Source organism: Zonotrichia leucophrys, chromosome 26, assembly GCF_028769735.1.
Source record: "Zonotrichia leucophrys gambelii isolate GWCS_2022_RI chromosome 26, RI_Zleu_2.0, whole genome shotgun sequence".
In the NCBI taxonomy this organism is placed as follows: Eukaryota; Metazoa; Chordata; class Aves; order Passeriformes; family Passerellidae; genus Zonotrichia; species Zonotrichia leucophrys.
The window spans coordinates 2,277,941-2,295,919 of record NC_088195.1 but is presented as its reverse complement, the minus strand read 5'-3'; the positions used below and the strand labels follow the sequence as shown (position 1 = coordinate 2,295,919).

The following is a 17,979-nucleotide window of genomic DNA, read 5'->3' as shown; positions in this document are numbered from 1 at the left end:
CCCAATATGCAAATAAACCAAATTGAAAAAAGTGTGAAAACCCCGTGACCCGTGGTCCATTTTTGGGTGGGCTTCATCTGCCCTAAATGCACCTGAAGGCCCTTCAATAAATAAATAAATAAATAAATAAATAAATAAATAAATCTGCTTTTTATTTTATTTGATCTCTCTTTTTAGGTAGCCTGGATAAGGAGCAACCTGGGACAGTGGAAATTGTCCCGTTTACAAAGGGATTTTTAAAGTTCCTTCCAACCCAAACCATTTGAGGATCCTGTGCACAATCCCCTGAGCAGGAGGAGGAGGAGGAGGAGGATGAAGCACCTCCATGCTGCTCTCCTCCCCTCTGCAGGGTCCCTGTGAGGTCCCCAATGTCCCCACGCTGTTATTCTGCTCCCTGCACCTTTATCTCGGCCCCGTTGCTGTTGGACTTTGTCCCCGTGGGTGGTGGCAGAGCCCCCCCTCGTCCCCTGCTGCCCCCACGCTCCTCCATCCGTCCCCAGGGAGGAAAAATTCCCGGGCAAAGTCCTCCCTGGGCACGGCGAGGGGGACAGAGGGGTCACCGGGGCTCTCCTGTGTCCCCTCGAAGGGCAGGACACGGCTCGGTGGCTCCGTGTGGCCGCAGTGTCCCCAAAGAGGGCGGGACACGCTTGGTGGCGCTGCCATGAGGAGCTGGCAGCTCCCCCGATGCCCCTCTAGAGTCTCTGTCTGCTCCAGACCCCCCAAATCCCCCTCCAGGGACCCCCGAGGGCATCCTTCCATCCCAGAGCCCCCCAAATCCCCCTCCAGTGATCCCCCTCCAGCAACCCCCAAACCCAGACCCCCAAATCCTCCTGTGATGCCCCTCTCCTTCCCCAGACCCCCCAAACCCTCTCACTGACCTCAAAATCCCCTTTCCCAGACCCCCAAACTCTCTTACTGATCCCCCAAACCCTTTGTGACATCCCCAAACCCTCAACTGACCCCCTAAACCTCCACTGACCCCCAAATCCTCTTCCCCAGACCCCCCCAAACCTTCCCCAGACCCCCAAACCCTCTCACTGATCCCCAGATCCCCTTCCCCAGACCCCCAAACCCTCCACTGGCCTTCAAACCCTCTCAGTGACCCCCTCAAACCCTCCCCAGACCCCCAAAACCTTTCCACTGACCCTCCTCAGATCCTCACCTTCCCCAGAGCCCCCAAAATCCTTCCAGGACCCTCCAAACCCGCCCGTCCATCATCTCCACCATGACCACGCCCACAAGACCACGCCCACCCAGGCCACGCCCACCAGACACCGCCCCCTCGGCGCGGCCGCTCCCCCTGGCGCCCCCTGGCGGCCGCGCGGCGCTGTCGCGGTGTCGCTGCTCCGGCGGGCCCGGCCCGGCCCCGATCGCTCCGGGCCCCACCGGGGACCCCCGGACCCGCCGGGCCGGGCAGGGCCAGGGCCGGGCCGGGGGCCCCGACGCGCTCCGGGCCCCGGGAAGGGCCGGGCCGGGGGCTCCGGGCCGCAGGTCCCGGACGGCGGAGCCGGGAGCGCCTCAGGTACCGAGCAGCGCCCGGAGCGAGCGGGGCCGCGGCATCGCCCCCGTCCCCCTCCCCTCGTGCCCTCCCCGGGCTGCCCCCGCCGCTCCTCGCAGCCAAATCCCCGGGAGCCCCCCGGGACTCGCCCCTTCTTCCTCAGGGCCCTCGTTCCCACGGGCTCTGCAGGCCCGTCCTTCTCCCTCCATCATTTTCCCCATCCCTTCATCCCCTTCCTCATCCCTCCATCCCCTTCCTTCTCCCTTCATACCCTTCCTCATCCCTCCATCCCCTTCCTCTTCCCTCCATCCCTTTCCTCCTCCCTCCATCCTTTTCCCTATCCCTGCATCCCCTTCCTCCTCCCTCCATCCCCTTCTCTCCGTCCCCTTCCTCCTCCCTCCATCTCCTTCCCCATCCCTCCATCCCTTCCCTGTCTCCCCGTCCCCTTCTCCCTCCCTGCAGCCCCTCCTCAATCCCCCCATCCCTCTCCTCTTTCCCCCATCCCCTTTTTGCCCCTCCTGCCCCCAGAGCTGCCCCCCTGCTCCCTCCTTTTCCCGGCTCTGTCCCTGCGTGTCCTGGAGGGGCTGGTGTGGGTCCAGCTGCTTTTCCACACCTGGTGTCCGTCTGTCCCTTTGCAGGGGGTGTCAGGGAGCCCCCCTGAGCCTTTGGGATTCGGGGAACCTTCTCCAGCTCTGGCTCTGAGGAGGGTGAAGGCACGAGGGGGTTTTGGGAGGATGGGAACAACCTGGGAATTTGGGAGAGGCTGCTCCAGGCAGGGCTCTTGGGGAGGGTTTGGGTTGGGATGTGGGTGTCTGGATGGGGCTGGTGGCCTTAGAAAGGACCCTGTCCTGCTGTGGGGCCGTGCTGGGCTCTTGGGGTGGTTTTAGGGCCTGGCTGGGCTCTGAACTGGCAAACAGGGCTGGGGAGGAGAGCTGGAAGTGCAGAGCAGGAGCCTGGGGAGTTGGGAATCTCTGTGGAAGGGATGCTGCTGAAATATTCACCTGCGAGGAGCAGGGGGAAGCACCCAGGGAGTGCTCAGGGAGCTCCTGGTGGGTTTTTGGTTCATTTGTTCTGTTTTCAGTGTAAAAACTGCCCTTGGTAAGCCACAGCACTTCAGGCTGACCCCTCACAGATGGGGTGGAGGGAGAGGAGTGAGGAAAGAGGAGAAAAGGCAGAATGTTTTCTCCTTGCTGTTATTCCTGAGGGAGTTGCTGGGGTGGCAGTGGGAGAGCCCAGGCAGAGAGGAGCCAGCCCCCAGTGCACAGATGAGCTGGAGCAGGATCTGTGCTAAATTCCTGTGAGGGAATAAATAAATAAATCCCTCAGCTGGCTGGGGCAGGGTGTGGGGTGGCACAGGGGAAGGGCTGGTGCTGCTCTAGGGCGGGCAGGTGTGTGCAGGAGGGCACCTGGCGCCGCCTTTGTTTGTTCTCAGCTCGCACAGAAAGAAACTTTTCCTTCTCTCCTGGGCACTTGGCAGGGTGTGGGGCACGGTGGGGAATTCTGCAAGGGCCGAGAGGTGCAGTGGGAGGTGATTTATGGAGCTGGTTTTGGTGTGTAGAAATGGAATGGGACCCTTGGGCAGCTCTGCCACTCTGTGAGCTGTGGGTTCATTGGGAGGAGGGGGAGGCAGAGCCTGGCAGAGGGAGAGACTTGAAATGGAAAGAGATTTCCAATGGAAAGAGGTTCCCAATGGAAAGAGATTTCCAATGGAAAGAGGTTCCAATGGAAAGAGATTTCCAATGGAAAGAGGTTCCCAATGGAAAGAGATTTCCAATGGAAAGAAGTTCCCAATGGAAAGAGATTTCCAATGGAAAGAGGTTCCAATGGAAAGAGATTTCCAATGGAAAGAGGTTCCAATGGAAAGAGGTTTCCAATGGAAAGAGGTTCCAATGGAAAGAGATTTCCAATGGAAAGAGGTTCCCAATGGAAAGAGATTCCCAATGGAAAGAGATTTCCAATGGAAAGAGATTTCCAATGGAAAGATATTCCCAATGGAAAGAGATTCCCAATGGAAAGAGATTTCCAATGGAAAGAGGTTCCAATGGAAAGAGGCTCCAATGGGAAGAGGTTTTAATGGGAAGAGGGTTTCAAATGGAAAGAGATTTCCAATGGAAAGAGGCTCCAATGGAAAGAGGCTCCAATGCAAAGAGGTTCCGAAAGAGGTTCCAATGGAAAGAGGTTCCAATGGAAAGAGGGTTTCAAATGGAAAGAGGTTCCAATGGAAAGAGATTTCCAATGGAAAGAGGTTCCAATGGAAAGAGGTTCCAATGGAAAGAGGTTTCCAATGGAAAGAGGTTCCAATGGAAAGAGATTTCCAATGGAAAGAGGGTTTCAAATGGAAAGAGGTTCCAATGGAAAGAGATTTCCAATGGAAAGAGATTTCCGATGGAAAGAGGTTCCCAATGGAAAGAGATTTCCAATGGAAAGAGATTGCCGATGGAAAGAGATTTCCAATGGGAAGAGGTTCCAATGGAAAGAGGTTCCAATGGAAAGAGGTTCCCAATGGAAAGAGGTTCCAATGGAAAGAGGTTCCCAATGGAAAGAGGTTCCCAATGGAAAGAGGTTCCCAATGGAAAGAGGGTCCCAATGGAAAAAGGTGTCCAATGGAAAGAGGTTCCAATGGAAAGAGATTTCCAATGGAAAGAGGTTCCAATGGAAAGAGATTTCCAATGGAAAGAGGTTCCCAATGGAAAGAGGTTCCCAATGGAAAGAGGTCCCAATGGGAAGAGGCTCCAATGGAAAGAGGTTCCCAATGGAAAGAGGGTTTCAAATGGAAAGACGGTCCCAATGGAATAAAGTTTCCAATGAAAGAGGTTTCCAGTAGAAAGAGGTTCCCAGTGGAAAGACATTTACAATGGAAGGAGGTTTCCAATAGAAGGAGGTTCCAAATGGAAAGAGGTTCCCAATTGGAAGGAGATTTCCAATGGGAAGAGGTTTCCAATGAAAATAAGTTTCCAACGAAAGAGGTTTCCAGTAGAAAGACGCTCTCAGTGGAAGGAGGTTCCCAAATGGAAAGAGGTTCCTAATGGAAAAAGGTTTCCAATAGAAAGATATTCCCAATGGAAAGAGATTCCCAATGGAAAGAGATTTCCAATGGAAGGAGGTCCCAAATTGCCGTTTCCTGCCCTGGTGCCAGGCTGGGGATCCTGGTGGATCAGGTGGGGACACTGAGCTGCTCTCAGGGCACACCTGGCATCATCCCCTGTCACCTGCCCAAGTTCCCATCAGGGATCGCAGAATTTCCCATTTCTCACTACAATTAAAAAAAAAATCAACAGAAAAACCTAGGAGTATTTCTCACTGTGAGTGCCAAACACAGGAGTGTTCCTCCCTGCCTGATCCTTGCACTGACCGGGTCAGATATCAGAATTTTTGTGTTTTCTGGGTCAGATATCAGAGTTTTTGTGCTTTCTGTGTGTTTTTTTTTTTCCTTCTCCTCCTCCAGAGCAGAGCAGCTGCTGTTCTCTGACCCTGAAGGACCTTCCCTGCTCTGAAGGCACCTTCACATTCCTCAGCAGCAGCTGCCTCACCACCCCTGGCTGCTCACTTTTATTTCCTTCACCCTGCTAAACCCCACTCCTCTCTAAGATCCCAAAGCCAAGAAATAAAATATCTCTTATTTAAATTTTTTAAAAATTATTTTTAGCTGCGTATTTTTCATTGGCTGTGCAGAGTTTTCTGTGTTGATATAAATGTAATTAATTCAACACAAAATGCACCTGCTTTCCCTGGGTTGTCTGAAGGGAAGTTCAGTCACTCTCCCACCCCCTGCTTTTTAATTTTCTCTGCTTTTATCATTGTTTAATTGTGTTCTCCTTGCCAGGTGGAAGATGGGATGTTTTAGGTGAAACCTGCTTGCCATGAAATCCCGAGGGAGATAGAGGGACTGCAGTGGGAACTCCTTCTCACTCCTCCACAACAAATCCAACAACTGCCTGATGGTGAGAATTGGTTTTAATTAACATTTGTGACGTTAATCAAGGAGCAGAGCAAAGAGTTGGAGCTCCAGCCCCGCTGGGACGGGGAGGGCACAGCTGGAGAGGTGGGATTGGGATTTGGGATTTGGGATTTGGGATTTGGGATTTGGGATTATCTGATTGTGCCGCCTTTTGTGCCCTGTCCCCAGGGATTTCCTCTCTGCCTGGCGTCATGGGGAGCTGCTGCAGCTGTCTGTGCCCAGACAGCATCCCAGACAACCATCCCACCAAATTCAAGGTAAATTTGTGTCCTTCCCACCCCATCAGAGGGTCTGGGACATCTTGGGGGGGAGCAAACTCCTGCGCACCAACATTTGCAAATTCATCACTTCTTGCTTTGGGGTTTTTTTGTTTTATTTTTCCCCCTTTTCCTTAAGAAACTCCCGCTGAAAATGTGATTGTGTTTGCTGCTAAACTGCCTCTGCTTGGGAAATGCAAGGAAATGGGGGGAGTGGAGAGAAAAACCTTTTATTGCTCAGGGCTGTGCTCCAGACAGGGCAGCTGAGCTGCCAAGGGCTGCCAGCTCCTGCCAGCCACGGATCCCTGCTGGCAGCTGGGGAAAAGGCAGCAGGAAATGGGGGAAATCCGTGGAATTGCAGGAAATGGGGGAAATCCTTGGAATTGCAGTGCCTGGGGCTGCCCAGGAACACCTGGGGGCCCTGTCCAGCTCTGGGTGCTCAGAGCAAGGGGGATGTGGAGGGGCTGGAGCGCCTGGAGAAGGGTCTGGAAAATCCTGAGGGAGCTGGGAAGGGGCTGAGCCTGGAGAAAAGGAGGTTTAGGGGCAATTTGGGATCTCATCCCAGGGAACAGGGACAGGAGGAGAGGGAATATCAGTGATGTTGAGAGACTGAGAGATGGTCACAAGAATCCAAATTTATTGTGGACTAAAAATGCAAATTTATCGTGGACTACCTATGCTCATATACTATTTTGGGAAGGTTAGAAATGTTTTATTACAATGATTGGGTTAATCATCACATAAACAAATTTAGTATTTTACAACATCTCTCGCTTGCAGAGATCTTGATGTGATTTTCTTATCCAGCAAGTCAGCTTGGTTTAATCTTGCAATCTTCAAAGCTGGTTGTTCTTGTAAAGGCATCCTGATGATCAAATCTCTTATGGTAACCAGATCCAAAGTGTTGTGTGTGTCCCAAAAAGGGGAGGTTTGGGCTGGAAAGCAGCAGGAATTTCCTCATGGAAAGGGTGGTCATGCCTTGGAAGTGCCCAGGGAGTTCCCCACAACTTTCCCAATCATTGTTCTTGGGAAAGGCTGTGAGAAGATGAGGAAAAAGAATGAAAAACAATTCTGATGTTAAGCTGTTACTGTGAACACGCGGAGTGAGTTATGGAGATGACAAAAGGGTGGTTTGTTAATTAACCAAGGTTAATTTGTTAATGGACACTGGTGTCCCTGCAGGTGACCAACGTGGACGACGAGGGGCACGAGCTGGGCTCGGGGGTGATGGAGCTGACGCGGCGGGAGCTGATCCTGCACTCGCACAAGCGCGACGCCGTGCGGTGGCCGTACCTGAGCCTGCGGCGCTACGGCTTCGACTCCAACCTGTTCTCCTTCGAGAGCGGCCGCCGCTGCCACACCGGCCAGGGTCAGTGCTGGGGAGCTCCCTGGGACAGGGACAGGGACAGGAGGGACAGGGACAGGGGGGCTTCAACTCCAACCTGTTCTCCTTCAAGAGTGGCCGCCGCTGCCACACCGGCCAGGGTCAGTGCTGGGGAGCTCCCTGGGACAGGGACAGGACAGGGACAGGGGCTGGGACAGGGACAGGGACAGTGCCTGGGGCAGTGCCTGGGACAGGGCAGGGGCAGGGGCTGGAACAGGGACAGGGGCTGGGACAGGGGCAGGGGCTGGGGGCTCCCTGGGGACAGGGCAGGGACAGGGCACGGACAGGGACAGGGCCTGGGGGCTCCCTGGGGACAGGGACAGTGCCTGGGGCAGTGCCTGGGACAGGGACAGGGACAGGGACAGGGACAGGGCCTGAGGAGCAGGGACAGGGATGGGACAGGGGCTGGGACAGGGGGGCTTCAACTCCAACCTGTTCTCCTTCGAGAGCGGCTGCTGCTGCCACACCGGCCAGGGTCAGTGCTGGGGAGCTCCCTGGGGACAGGGACAGTGCCCAAAGGACAGGGACAGGGCAGGGGCAGGGACAGGGACAGGGGCTGGGACAGGGGAGCTCCCTGGGGACAGGGACAGGGACAGGGCAGGGACAGGACAGGGACAGGGGCAGGGACAGGGACAGGGGGGACAGGGCCTGGGGGCTCCCTGGGGACAGGGACAGGGACAGGGACAGGGACAGGGACAGGGACAGGGCAGGGGCAGGGACAGGGACAGGGACAGGGACAGGGGCAGGACCTGGGGCTCCCTGGGGACAGGGACAGTGCCTGGGGCAGTGCCTGGGACAGGGACAGGGCAGGGACAGGGACAGGAGCTGGGACAGGGGGGCTCCAACTCCAACCTGTTCTCCTTCGAGAGTGGCTGCTGCTGCCAGGGTCAGTGCCAGGGGAGCTCCCTGGGGACAGGGACAGTGCCCAGAGGGACAGGGACAGGGCAGGGACAGGGGCTGGGGGCTTCGACTTCAACCTGTTGTCTTTCGAGAGCGGCCGCTGCTGCCACAGCCAACAGGGTCAGTGCTGGGACAGGGACAGGGCAGGGACAGGGACAGGGCAGGGACAGGGGAAGTGGCAGTGCCTGGCCAGGGTCAGTGCTCAGGCCAGGGGCAGGGCCTGGGGGCTCCCTGGGAGCAGCAATGCTGAGATTTCTCTCCCCTCGATGCCTAGAGAGGCTGCCTAGACAGAGTTAAAGGAGTAAAGTAGGGATTTGTTAAAACACAGTGACCTCTATTTATTAAAATATAGTGACAGAGCTGCTGGGGAAGGGCTGTCCCTGTCCCCTCACCTTGTCCCCCATCCTGCCTGCCCAAGGTGAATCTTCAAGGATACAGCCCAAGAGCCTTGGCTCCTTCCAACATGGACTCAGAGTCGTGAATTTTCACACTTTTATAAGTTTTGCTCCATTTCCCTGTTGGGGTTCATTGTCCAGTTCCAGCTCCAGGTTGTGCAGTCCCATCCTCCCAGTTTGCTCTCCTCAGTTTGCTGGTTCTGTTCAGAGCTCTGATTTTGGAACTCTGTGACAGAGGAGAAGGTTTCCCACCACGTTTCCCTGATGCTGAGGGCATGGAGAGGGAAGTGACTCACCCAGGAGCTGGTGCCAAGTCACAGCAGCACTGGGAATAGTCTGGGAATGGAGGAATCACAGTTTTACACTGGTGCCTCCTGGTTCCTTCACCAGTCTGGCCCTGATGCTTTTTAAAAGACCCAAACATTTCCTTGGCATCTGCATCCCCTGGGAGAGAAGCAAAAGTTGTTTCCTCGTTCTGTTAATGCGTTTGTAAACTCCAAAAGGGCGCCCGTGAGTGCTCAGGCTCTGTGTGAGTCTGCACTGGCATCTGCTGCTCTTTAGTGTTTATTTCAGTGGGGTTTTCCTCTCCCAGCAGGGAATTTGTCCTTTGGTTTCTGCTTTGCCTTTTGCAGTGGTGAAAATTTAATCCAGGGATAGAAGTTGTGCCCTCTGCGTGGTTTGGTTCTGTTCAGGCCCAGGCAGAGGGGATGAAGCAGAGCTCTCGCATCCTGCAGGGTTTTTATCAGGCAGAAATGAGAGGGGTGATGTGTTTTGTTGAATTTTCTCCCTTCTTTGAAGGATTTTATCCTGCTTATTAATTTCACCTGGAGCCTTCCTTGCTGATGCTGCTGCCCACCTGATGCAAGGCAGATCGAGCTGGGTGTTTTTGGTGGAAAATGAGGATGTTTGGGAGCAGCCCTTGTTGCCAGGCTGCTCCTGTTGCCATGGCTGTGCTGTGTGTGTGTGTGCCAGCCTGGGATTGGCTCCTGGGCTGGGCAGCTCCTTCAATCCCAGAGATTTTTAAAAAACATTTTAATTATTTTATTTTATTTTATTTTATTTTATTTTATTTTATTTTATTTTATTTTATTTTATTTTATTGTATTTCATTTCATTTCATTTTTTATTTTATTTCATTTTTTATTTTACTTTATATTTTATTTTATTTTATTTTTTATTTTATTTCATTTTATTTATTTTTTATTATTTTATTTTTATTTTTTTTATTTTATTTTATTTTTTATTTTATTTATATTTTATTTTATTTTATTATTTTATTTATTTTATTATATTTTATTTTTTAATTTTATTTATTTTTATTTTATTTTATTTTATTTATTTTATTTATATTTTATTTTATTTTATTTTATTATTTTATTTTATTTATATTTTATTTTTTATTTTATTTTATTTTATTTTATTTATTTTATTTATTTTATTTTATTTTATTTTTTATTTCATTTGTTTTATTTTATTTTATTTTACATTTCCATCCCTCCCTCATGTGCACGGGGCCCAGCCCAGCTTTGAGGAGTCACTGCCTGGATTTTCCTTTGGGAAAGGATGGAGGGGGTTCAATGGGAGAGGGGAGCAGCTCCCCTGGCCCCCCACACCTGTGTGGGGTGAGATTCCACTGCACTGAGGGGATTAAAGCCAGCCTGGGCTTGTGGCAGGCTGGGAGTGGAACTGGATGATTTTTAAGGTTTCTCCCAACCCAAACCATTCTGTTTTCCATGATTTCTGCTGTTATTTCCTGAATAATCCACAGGGTTCTTGGTTGTGGCTTGATGGTGCTAAACAACAGCAGAATAAATCAGAATTCATTTAGAAATGGGAACAACACATCTTTTTTAAATTTTTAATTTATTTTTTTTTTAAATATTTTAAAATATTTTTAAAGCAGAATAATTCCCTTGCTGTTCTCACCCTCCTCTCTGTCCCTGGCAGGGATTTTTGCCTTCAAGTGCTCCAGAGCAGAGGAGATCTTCAACCTGCTGCAGGACCTGATGCAGTGCAACAGCATCAACGTGGTGGAGGAGCCCATGGTGGTCACCAGGAGCAGCCGCCCCTCGGAGGGGGAGCTGGCCCACAGCCCCCAGGGCCCCCCCAGTAAGGGACAGCACGGGGACACGGGGCTGGTGTGGAAAGTCTGCTAAGGAAGGCAGGAACCTCCCTTGAAATGGAGAATTTAAACCCCTTCCCTCCTAATAATTGTAATTTTGAAATTAAGGGGTTCTCAAGGGGAGATGTGTGATAGGAATAACAGTTCTTTGTTAGGGAAAAAAATAAAAAGAAAATAAAAATGCAGTAATACAAAGCAACCCTGACAGAGTCAGAATAGGAGCGACCCCATGTGGGTCAGGGTGGTGGCACAGTCCCATTCCATGGTGGCAAGGGGACAGCACGGGGACACAGGGCTGGTGTGGAAAGTCTGCTAGGAAGGCAGGAATCTGCCTTGAAATGGAGAATTTAAACCCCCTTCCTTCTAATAATTGTAATTTTGAAATTAAGGGGTTCTCAAGGGGAGATGTGTGATAGGAATAACAATTATTAGCGAAAAAAAAAAATAAAAATGCAGTAATACAAAGCAGCCCTGACAGAATCAAAGCAGGAGCTGGGTGGTGGCACAGTCCCATTCCATGGTGGCAAGGGGACAGCACAGGGACACAGGGCTGGGCTGTGCCTTGGTTTGGAAAGTCTGCTAAGGAAGGCAGGAACCTGCCTTGAAATGGAGAATTTAAACCCCTTCCCTCCTAATAATTGTAATTTTGAAATTAAGGGGTTCTCAAGGGAAGATGTGTGATAGGAATAACAGTTACTAGCGAAAAAAAAATAAAATAAAGTAAAAATGCAGAATAAAAAGCAATCCTGACAGAATCAGAATAGGAGCGACCCCATGTGGGTCAGGGTGGTGGCACAGTCCCATTCCACGGTGGCAAGGGGACAGCACGGGGACACGGGGCTGGTGGGGAAAGTCTGCTAAGGAGGGCAGGAACCTCCCTTGGAATGGAGAATTTAAACCCCTTCCCTTCTAATAATTGTAATTTTGAAATTAAGGGGTTCTCAGGGGAAGATATGGGAGGAGGAATAACAGTTCTTTTATTAGGGGAAAAATAAAAATAAAATAAAAATGCAGTAATACAAAGCAACCCTGACACTCTGTAGGTCAGGGTGGTGGCACAGTCCCATTCCTTGGTGGCTCAGCCCTCCTGTGTTCTGCTGGAGCATTGGAATGGCTCAATTCCTGTCTCCATGAGAAATTCTTTAGATTTAAAGGAGGGCCTGGCCCTTCTGTGTGTACTCCAGCCTCCTAGAAAGGCTGGTTTTACCTTCCAGGGTGTCCACAAGAGCCCAGCTCCCTCTGAAAGTGTAATAATTCAATTTTGTACCAATGTAATGCTCCTCTGCCTTGATTCCCTCACAGGTCTGGGCTACACTGGGCTTCCCAATGGATTTCACAGCTTCCCTGGAGAATCCCTGTCCTGCTCTGCAGCCCAGCAGCCCTCAGTGAGCAGCCTGAGACATTCCTCTGTGGGGGAAGACTCTACCCATCCCCTGCTGGGGCCTGACGAGCAGGTAAACCCATCCTCAGCTCTGCTGGCTGCACTTCTGCGTTTCCCTCACCCAAAGCTCAGGGGATCCTCACACCTTGTCACTCTTTTTATTCTCTTCATTTCATTTCGCTCCTGGCGGCTCCTGCTCTTTGAGACTTCACTAGAACTGGTGTTCTGTCAAAAAAATCTGAGTTTTGTCCTCAACTCATTGGTATTTGGGAGGCAGTGACCTGCCAGCTGTCGCAAAAACAGCTAAATAAATTCATAAATGAAAGCTAAATGAATTCATAAATTCAGACTTAGAAGGCTTAATTTATTATTTTATGATATATATTATATTAAAACTATAGTAAAAGAATAGAAGAAAGGATTTTATTAGAAGGCTAGCTAAGAATTGAAAAAGAATGATAGCAAAGGCTTGTGACTCACTGAGTCTGGACAGCTGGACTGTGATTGGCTATTAATTAGAAATAATTCATATGGACTAATCAAAGATGCACTTGTTGCATTCTACAGCAGTAGATAATTATGGTTTACATTTTGTTTCTGAGGCTTCTCAGGAAAGGATTTTTCATAAAACGTGTCTGTGACAGGGAAATTCCTGCAGCTGTCCATCCATGAGGACGCACAGTGAGATTGTGCCGCTGCGCTCTCATCCCAGCCCACAAAACCCAAACCAACTTCTACATTTTACCTCCCAAAACCTCCCCAAAACTTCCAAAATCCTTTCTCCTCTGAGGAATCCCCCTCTCCTGGTGGTTTCTCAGCTGCTTTGCCCTGGCCTGTGCTGTCTCCTCCTTTCACTGTCCCTCTGCTTCTCTCTCCTTGCAGTCCCACACCTACGTCAACACCGGCGAGCCGGAGCCGAGGGGCCGCCACTGTTTGCACCCCCTGCCTGAAGCCCACCCTCCTTTCCCCCCTAGGAACCACAGCTGCTCCCTGGAAGACCGAAACCCCCAGGTCTTCCTGCAGCCAGGGGAGGTGAAATTCGTGCTGGCTCCCACCTCGGGTTACCGCCGGCTGTGCCGGCAGCCCCGGCCATGCCGGCCTCACCTCTGCGCCCCCAACAACAACAACAACGAGTGCCAGCAGGGCTGTCCGTCCCCACAGTGTGTCTATGAGAACCTCAACGGGCTGGTGGTGCCCAGCAGCTCGTCCCTGTGCCGGGCTGGCCGCTCCAAGGCGTCCCGGGAGGACGGCGGCTGCTCCCAGCGCCGCTCGGCGCTGCTGCACTACGAGAACCTGCCGGCGCTGCCGCCGGTGTGGGAGCTGCAGCCGGCCCAGCACAGGGATGAGGACGCCGGCATGGCGCCCACGCCGTCCCCAAACGGCTTCTCTGAGGCTGGAGAGGAGGAGCCCCTGCAGAACCCCGCGGGCTCGGAGCCGCGCCGCGCTTTCCTGCCCAGGCCCCGGCGCAGCCGCCTGCCCAACGTCTTCAGCTTCGACTTCCCCCGGCCCTGCCCGGAGCCGCCGCGGCAGCTCAACTACATCCAGGTGGAGCTGGAGCCCGAGGCCTGCAAGGGACAGCAGGAGCCCAGGGTGGCGGCCCCTGGCAGCCCCGGTGCCCGCCGCACCGACTCCTACGCCGTCATCGACCTCAAGAAGACGGCGGCCATGTCCAGCCTGCAGCGGGCCCTGCCCAGGGACGATGGCACCTCGAGGAAAACTCGCCACAACAGCACTGACCTGCCCCTCTGAGGGCCCCAAGTGCCAGCCCCGTGTCGTGGCTTTGGTCCCTGCCCCTCGTTGTGTCCTGTCCCCCCTGAGTGTGGCTCCCTCTCTCGCCATTGCCATCGCCGGGGCCCAGCGTGGCTCCTGCAGCTGCTGCTCTTGAGGCTCTGTCTGTCTGTCTGTCTGTCCTCCCCTCTCTGTGTGTTGCTCGTTTTTCAAGCCTTGTGGGATGTGTGGTGGTTTTTCAAGCCTTGTGGGATGTGTGGTGGTTTTTCAAGCCTTGTGGGACGTGTGGTGACTCTGAGGGTGGAATTGCGGTGGCACAGCCTGGGCTGGGGCAGGGCAGGGGCAGCTGGGCAGTGCCTGGGGCAGTGCTCCCAAAACTGAGCTGCTCCAGGAGCTCTGTGCAAATGGAGCCTGTTCCTCATGGATTTCACACCTCCAGGAGAGCTCTGTGGTGAGGCCACTCCAGAGCTGGGCTTTGCCTTGTGCTCCCACTGGTGCCTGGAGATGAGGAGCTCGCGCCGTGGCCTTTCCCCCCTCAGCTCGCTGCTCGTTCCTGAAGCTTTTTATCCTTCTGTCCCTGTCTCAGATCCAATTTCAATTGGGCAGCTGCAATGAAACCAGGAGGACACAGAGCCATGGGCACACACTGTGATCACAGAAACCTGATTGCCTAAATCCTTAAATTCCCTCCCCTGCTTTAGAAGAGGAGGGAAAGGCCACAACCATGAGGGAGACTGAAAGTTTGGTCTAGAAAACTTCACTTGTGCCATACCCTGCTTTGTTTTTTTTTTTTTTTTTACCAGGGTTCTATTTGGCAGCTGCTGAGAAGTGCTGTGGGTTTATTTATTTGTTTACTTATTTATTTATGAGCTGCTCCTTTGCATCCCAGTTCGTTGCCAAACTGGTGCCAGTCTGCAGCCTGTGCTCGCCGGGGCTCGCTCCTGCTTGGGAGGGCAGGTCCCAAAAGAGCTTGGTGGCTTTGCTGAGCCACCAACTGGGGGAAAACCACAGCGGAGAGGAGCAGCTGGGCATGCAGAATGTGTGAACTGGGGGGCTGAGTGTCGGGGGGTGGGTGGGAAATGGAATGGGAGCCGTGGGAGTGGGAGCGGAGCCGCCGGGCAGCCGAGCTTGGAGCGGCATCAAAGCGACACCCACGAGCCCGGCTGGGGCTGGGAGCAGCCCAGCTCGGTGGCACGAGGGGATGAGCACTTTGTTCTCTCAGCTGTGGGCCTGGGAGGGCTCAGGTTCCGGGTACATTCGTGGCCTTTTGCTGTGGATTTCTGTCCCGATGCCGGGGTGGCGCTGGGCTGCCCCGGGATGTCCCCTCGTCCCTCCCTGTGGGACACGTGGCACCTCGGCCTTTCCCTGGATTTCTGTGCCTGTTCTGATGGAGAGCGGTGCTCTGGGGTGCTCTGGGATCCTCTGGGGTGCTCTGGGATGCTCTGGGATTCTCTGGGGTGCTCTGGGGTCCTTTAGGATGCTCTGGGATCCTCTGGGATTCTCTGGGGTGCTCCAGAATCCTTTAGGAGGCTCTGGGATCTTCTGGGATGCCCTGGGATCCTCTGGGATGCTCTGGGATCATTTAGGATGCTCTGGGATGCTCTGGGACCCTTTAGGATGCTCTGGGATCCTCTGGGGTGCTCTGGGATCTTGTGGGATTCTTTGGGGTGCTCCGGGATCCTTTAGGAGGCTCTGGGATGCTCTGGGATTTTCTGGGATGTTCTGGGATCCTCTGGGTTGCTCTGGAGTGCTCTGGGATGCTCTAGGATTCTCTGAGGTTCTCTGGGATGCTCTGGAATGCTGTGGGATCCTCTGGGGTGCTCTGGGATTCTCTGGGATGCTCTGGGATCCTTTAGGATGCTCTGGGATCCTTTAGGATTCTCTGGGATGCTCTGGGACCCTTTAGGATGCTCTGGGATCCTCTGGGATGCTCTGGGACCCTTTAGGATGCTCTGGAATCCTTTAACATTCTCTGGGATTCTCTGGGGTGCTCTGGGATCCTCTGGGATGCTCTGGGATCCTTTAGGATTCTCTGGGATGCTCTGGGATCCTTTAGGATTCTCTGGGGTGCTCCAGGATCCTTTAGGAGGCTCTGGGATCCTCTGGGATGCTCTGGGACCCTTTGAGATTCTCTGGGATGCTCTGGGATGCTCTGGGACCCTTTGAGATTCTCTGGGATGCTCTGGGATCCTTTAGGAAGCTCTGGGGTGCCCTGGATCCGCCCTCCGTGCCAGCTGTGCCCGTGTTCCTGCTGGGACAGGGGCTGGCTGCAGTGCCAGCCCTCGTGTCCCCCTTGTCCTTGTCCCTCTGTTGACCCCCCATGGGAGAGGAAGGAGCCCCATCCCCCAGCTCCAGCTCCAGGCCTTGCAAATTCACAAGTTCTGCCTTTTTTAATTTTGTTTTTTTGGTGCTGTCCTGTCCTGTTGAGCCGTGACCCTGTTGGGGACAAGGCCAGGTGTCCCCAGTGCCATGTTTGTGTCGCAGAACGTGCAGTCCTTGGCTTGCTGTTGCACTGTCAGTTCCAAGTGTGCCACCTGCTTCAATCCACTGGTTTTTCTTTTCATTTTGGAGGTCCTTGTGCTCGTCTTCCATTCTTTCATCTGTCCTTTGTGCCACCTGTAACTGAAAGGAGACCCAAGTAATATATTTTTATATGTATAACAAATGATTTTATTTGAAGGAAAAAAAAAACAAAACAAAACAAAAAACAGCCCCCAACCCCAAGTAATGTATCCTCCTAAATCCAGCTTTCATTTAGGGAAGTGAGAGAAGAAATTGTTTATATCTATCTATCTATATAAATATATATATATACATATATATATATGAAAGTTAACTGCGTTAAGCTTTAAATAAAGTATTTAAATAAAGAATTTCTAAGCTGTCTGTGTCGCCCTGTGGGACAGCACAACTCCCTCCGGAGCCTCTGTAGGAACGCTTCTTTTTTCTACCTTTTCCACCCTTTTTCTACTCTGTCAAGGTCGGGATTGAAGGCACGTGAGATGATGGTTTGTGTTCAGGTCAAACACAGAAAATCCAAAATTTTCAGCATCCACAACTCCAGCACTGGGGTTCCTTTAAAAATCTGGCAAAATCCCATTTTGGTGGCTCCACCAGAGCTTTGTGTTGGGAAATCGCTTGTTTTTAAAATTTTAAAAGTTTAATAGTAATAAAATGGTTATAAAAATAGTAATACAGTTGGACTAATAATAATTTGGACAATTTGAATTGGGACAATATGAGACAATAAAAACAAAAAGTTATGGACAGGCTGGGTATACCTTTTTGTGGGCAAAATAAACCCGTAAAAGGACCCACATTAACAAAGGATTAACCCTTAAAAACAACAGCCTGTTGCATATTCATACACCTCATCCATGATGCATAAATTGCATTCAAACACAGGATTCTGTCTGGTCAGTGCCAGCTTCTTCCTCCTAATCCTTTGAGGTGGAAAGAAATTAATTTCTTCTGATAATGGGGCAATAAATTCCTTTTCTCTGAAAGATTCAGGTGTCCTGTGGCTGATAATCTCACTGCAAGTCCTTTCTTTTAAAAAAGCATCCTACATAGCATAGTTTCTATTTTAATTTTTTTTTTATATAACCTAAAACTAATATTTAACACACTAGTTAAGAGAATTAATACAGCGTCACTTTCTAACACAACACATATAATATTAATTTGAATATTTGCCAAAAGCCAATTATAAAATATGCATTTTTCACATCTAAACCTATATTTAACACACTACTTAAGAGAATCAAAACAGCATCACTTTCTAACACAACATATATAATATTAATTTGAATATTTGCGAGAAGCCAATGATAAAATACGCATTTTTCACAGGATTCTCCCGGGGTGTTCGGGGCTGTCCCCACACTTTTGGGACTCTCCCTGAGCAGTGTCGCAGCTTCCTCTAGTGGCCGTGGGGGAAACGATGCCAGAGGAGGGTCGGAATTCCAGTCCGTGCTCCCTCATCCCTTCAGTTCTGTGATTTGGGCTCTGGTTTTCCCTGTGGTTGTTTTATTCTGGTTTATTTATCTGGTTCCATAAGGACACAACAGACTGTTCCCCCAGTCTGTTGTGTCCTTATGGAACCCTGTAAAAGTGGATTTTTATGGATTTTCCTTTGGGTCTGACACTTTCTGCTGGGGTTTCCCCTGGTGAAGTCTGTAAATGTGGATTTTTATGGATTTTCCTTTGGGTCTGACACTTTCTGCTGGGGTTTCCCCTGGTGAAGTCTGTAAATGTGGATTTTTATGGATTTTCCTTTGGGTCTGACACTTTCTGCTGGGGTTTCCAGCTCCCTGTTTTCTCATTGTCTCTCCGTGCGACGCTGCTCGAGTGGAG

At 51.5% G+C, this 17,979-nt stretch overlaps 1 protein-coding gene across 1 annotated transcript; it reads left to right on the top strand.

Moving 5' to 3' along the window:
- The first annotated feature begins 1,335 nt into the window (after positions 1–1,335).
- FRS3 (fibroblast growth factor receptor substrate 3) lies at positions 1,336–16,496 on the top strand. The gene is made up of 7 exons (XM_064733094.1): positions 1,336–1,522; positions 5,322–5,439; positions 5,625–5,713; positions 6,896–7,082; positions 10,340–10,501; positions 11,817–11,968; positions 12,778–16,496. The coding sequence occupies exons 3-7, from the start codon at positions 5,648–5,650 to the stop codon at positions 13,642–13,644; spliced, it is 1,434 nt and encodes a 477-aa protein (XP_064589164.1). The 5' UTR covers positions 1,336–1,522; positions 5,322–5,439; positions 5,625–5,647; the 3' UTR covers positions 13,645–16,496.
- The last annotated feature ends 1,483 nt before the right edge of the window (positions 16,497–17,979 follow it).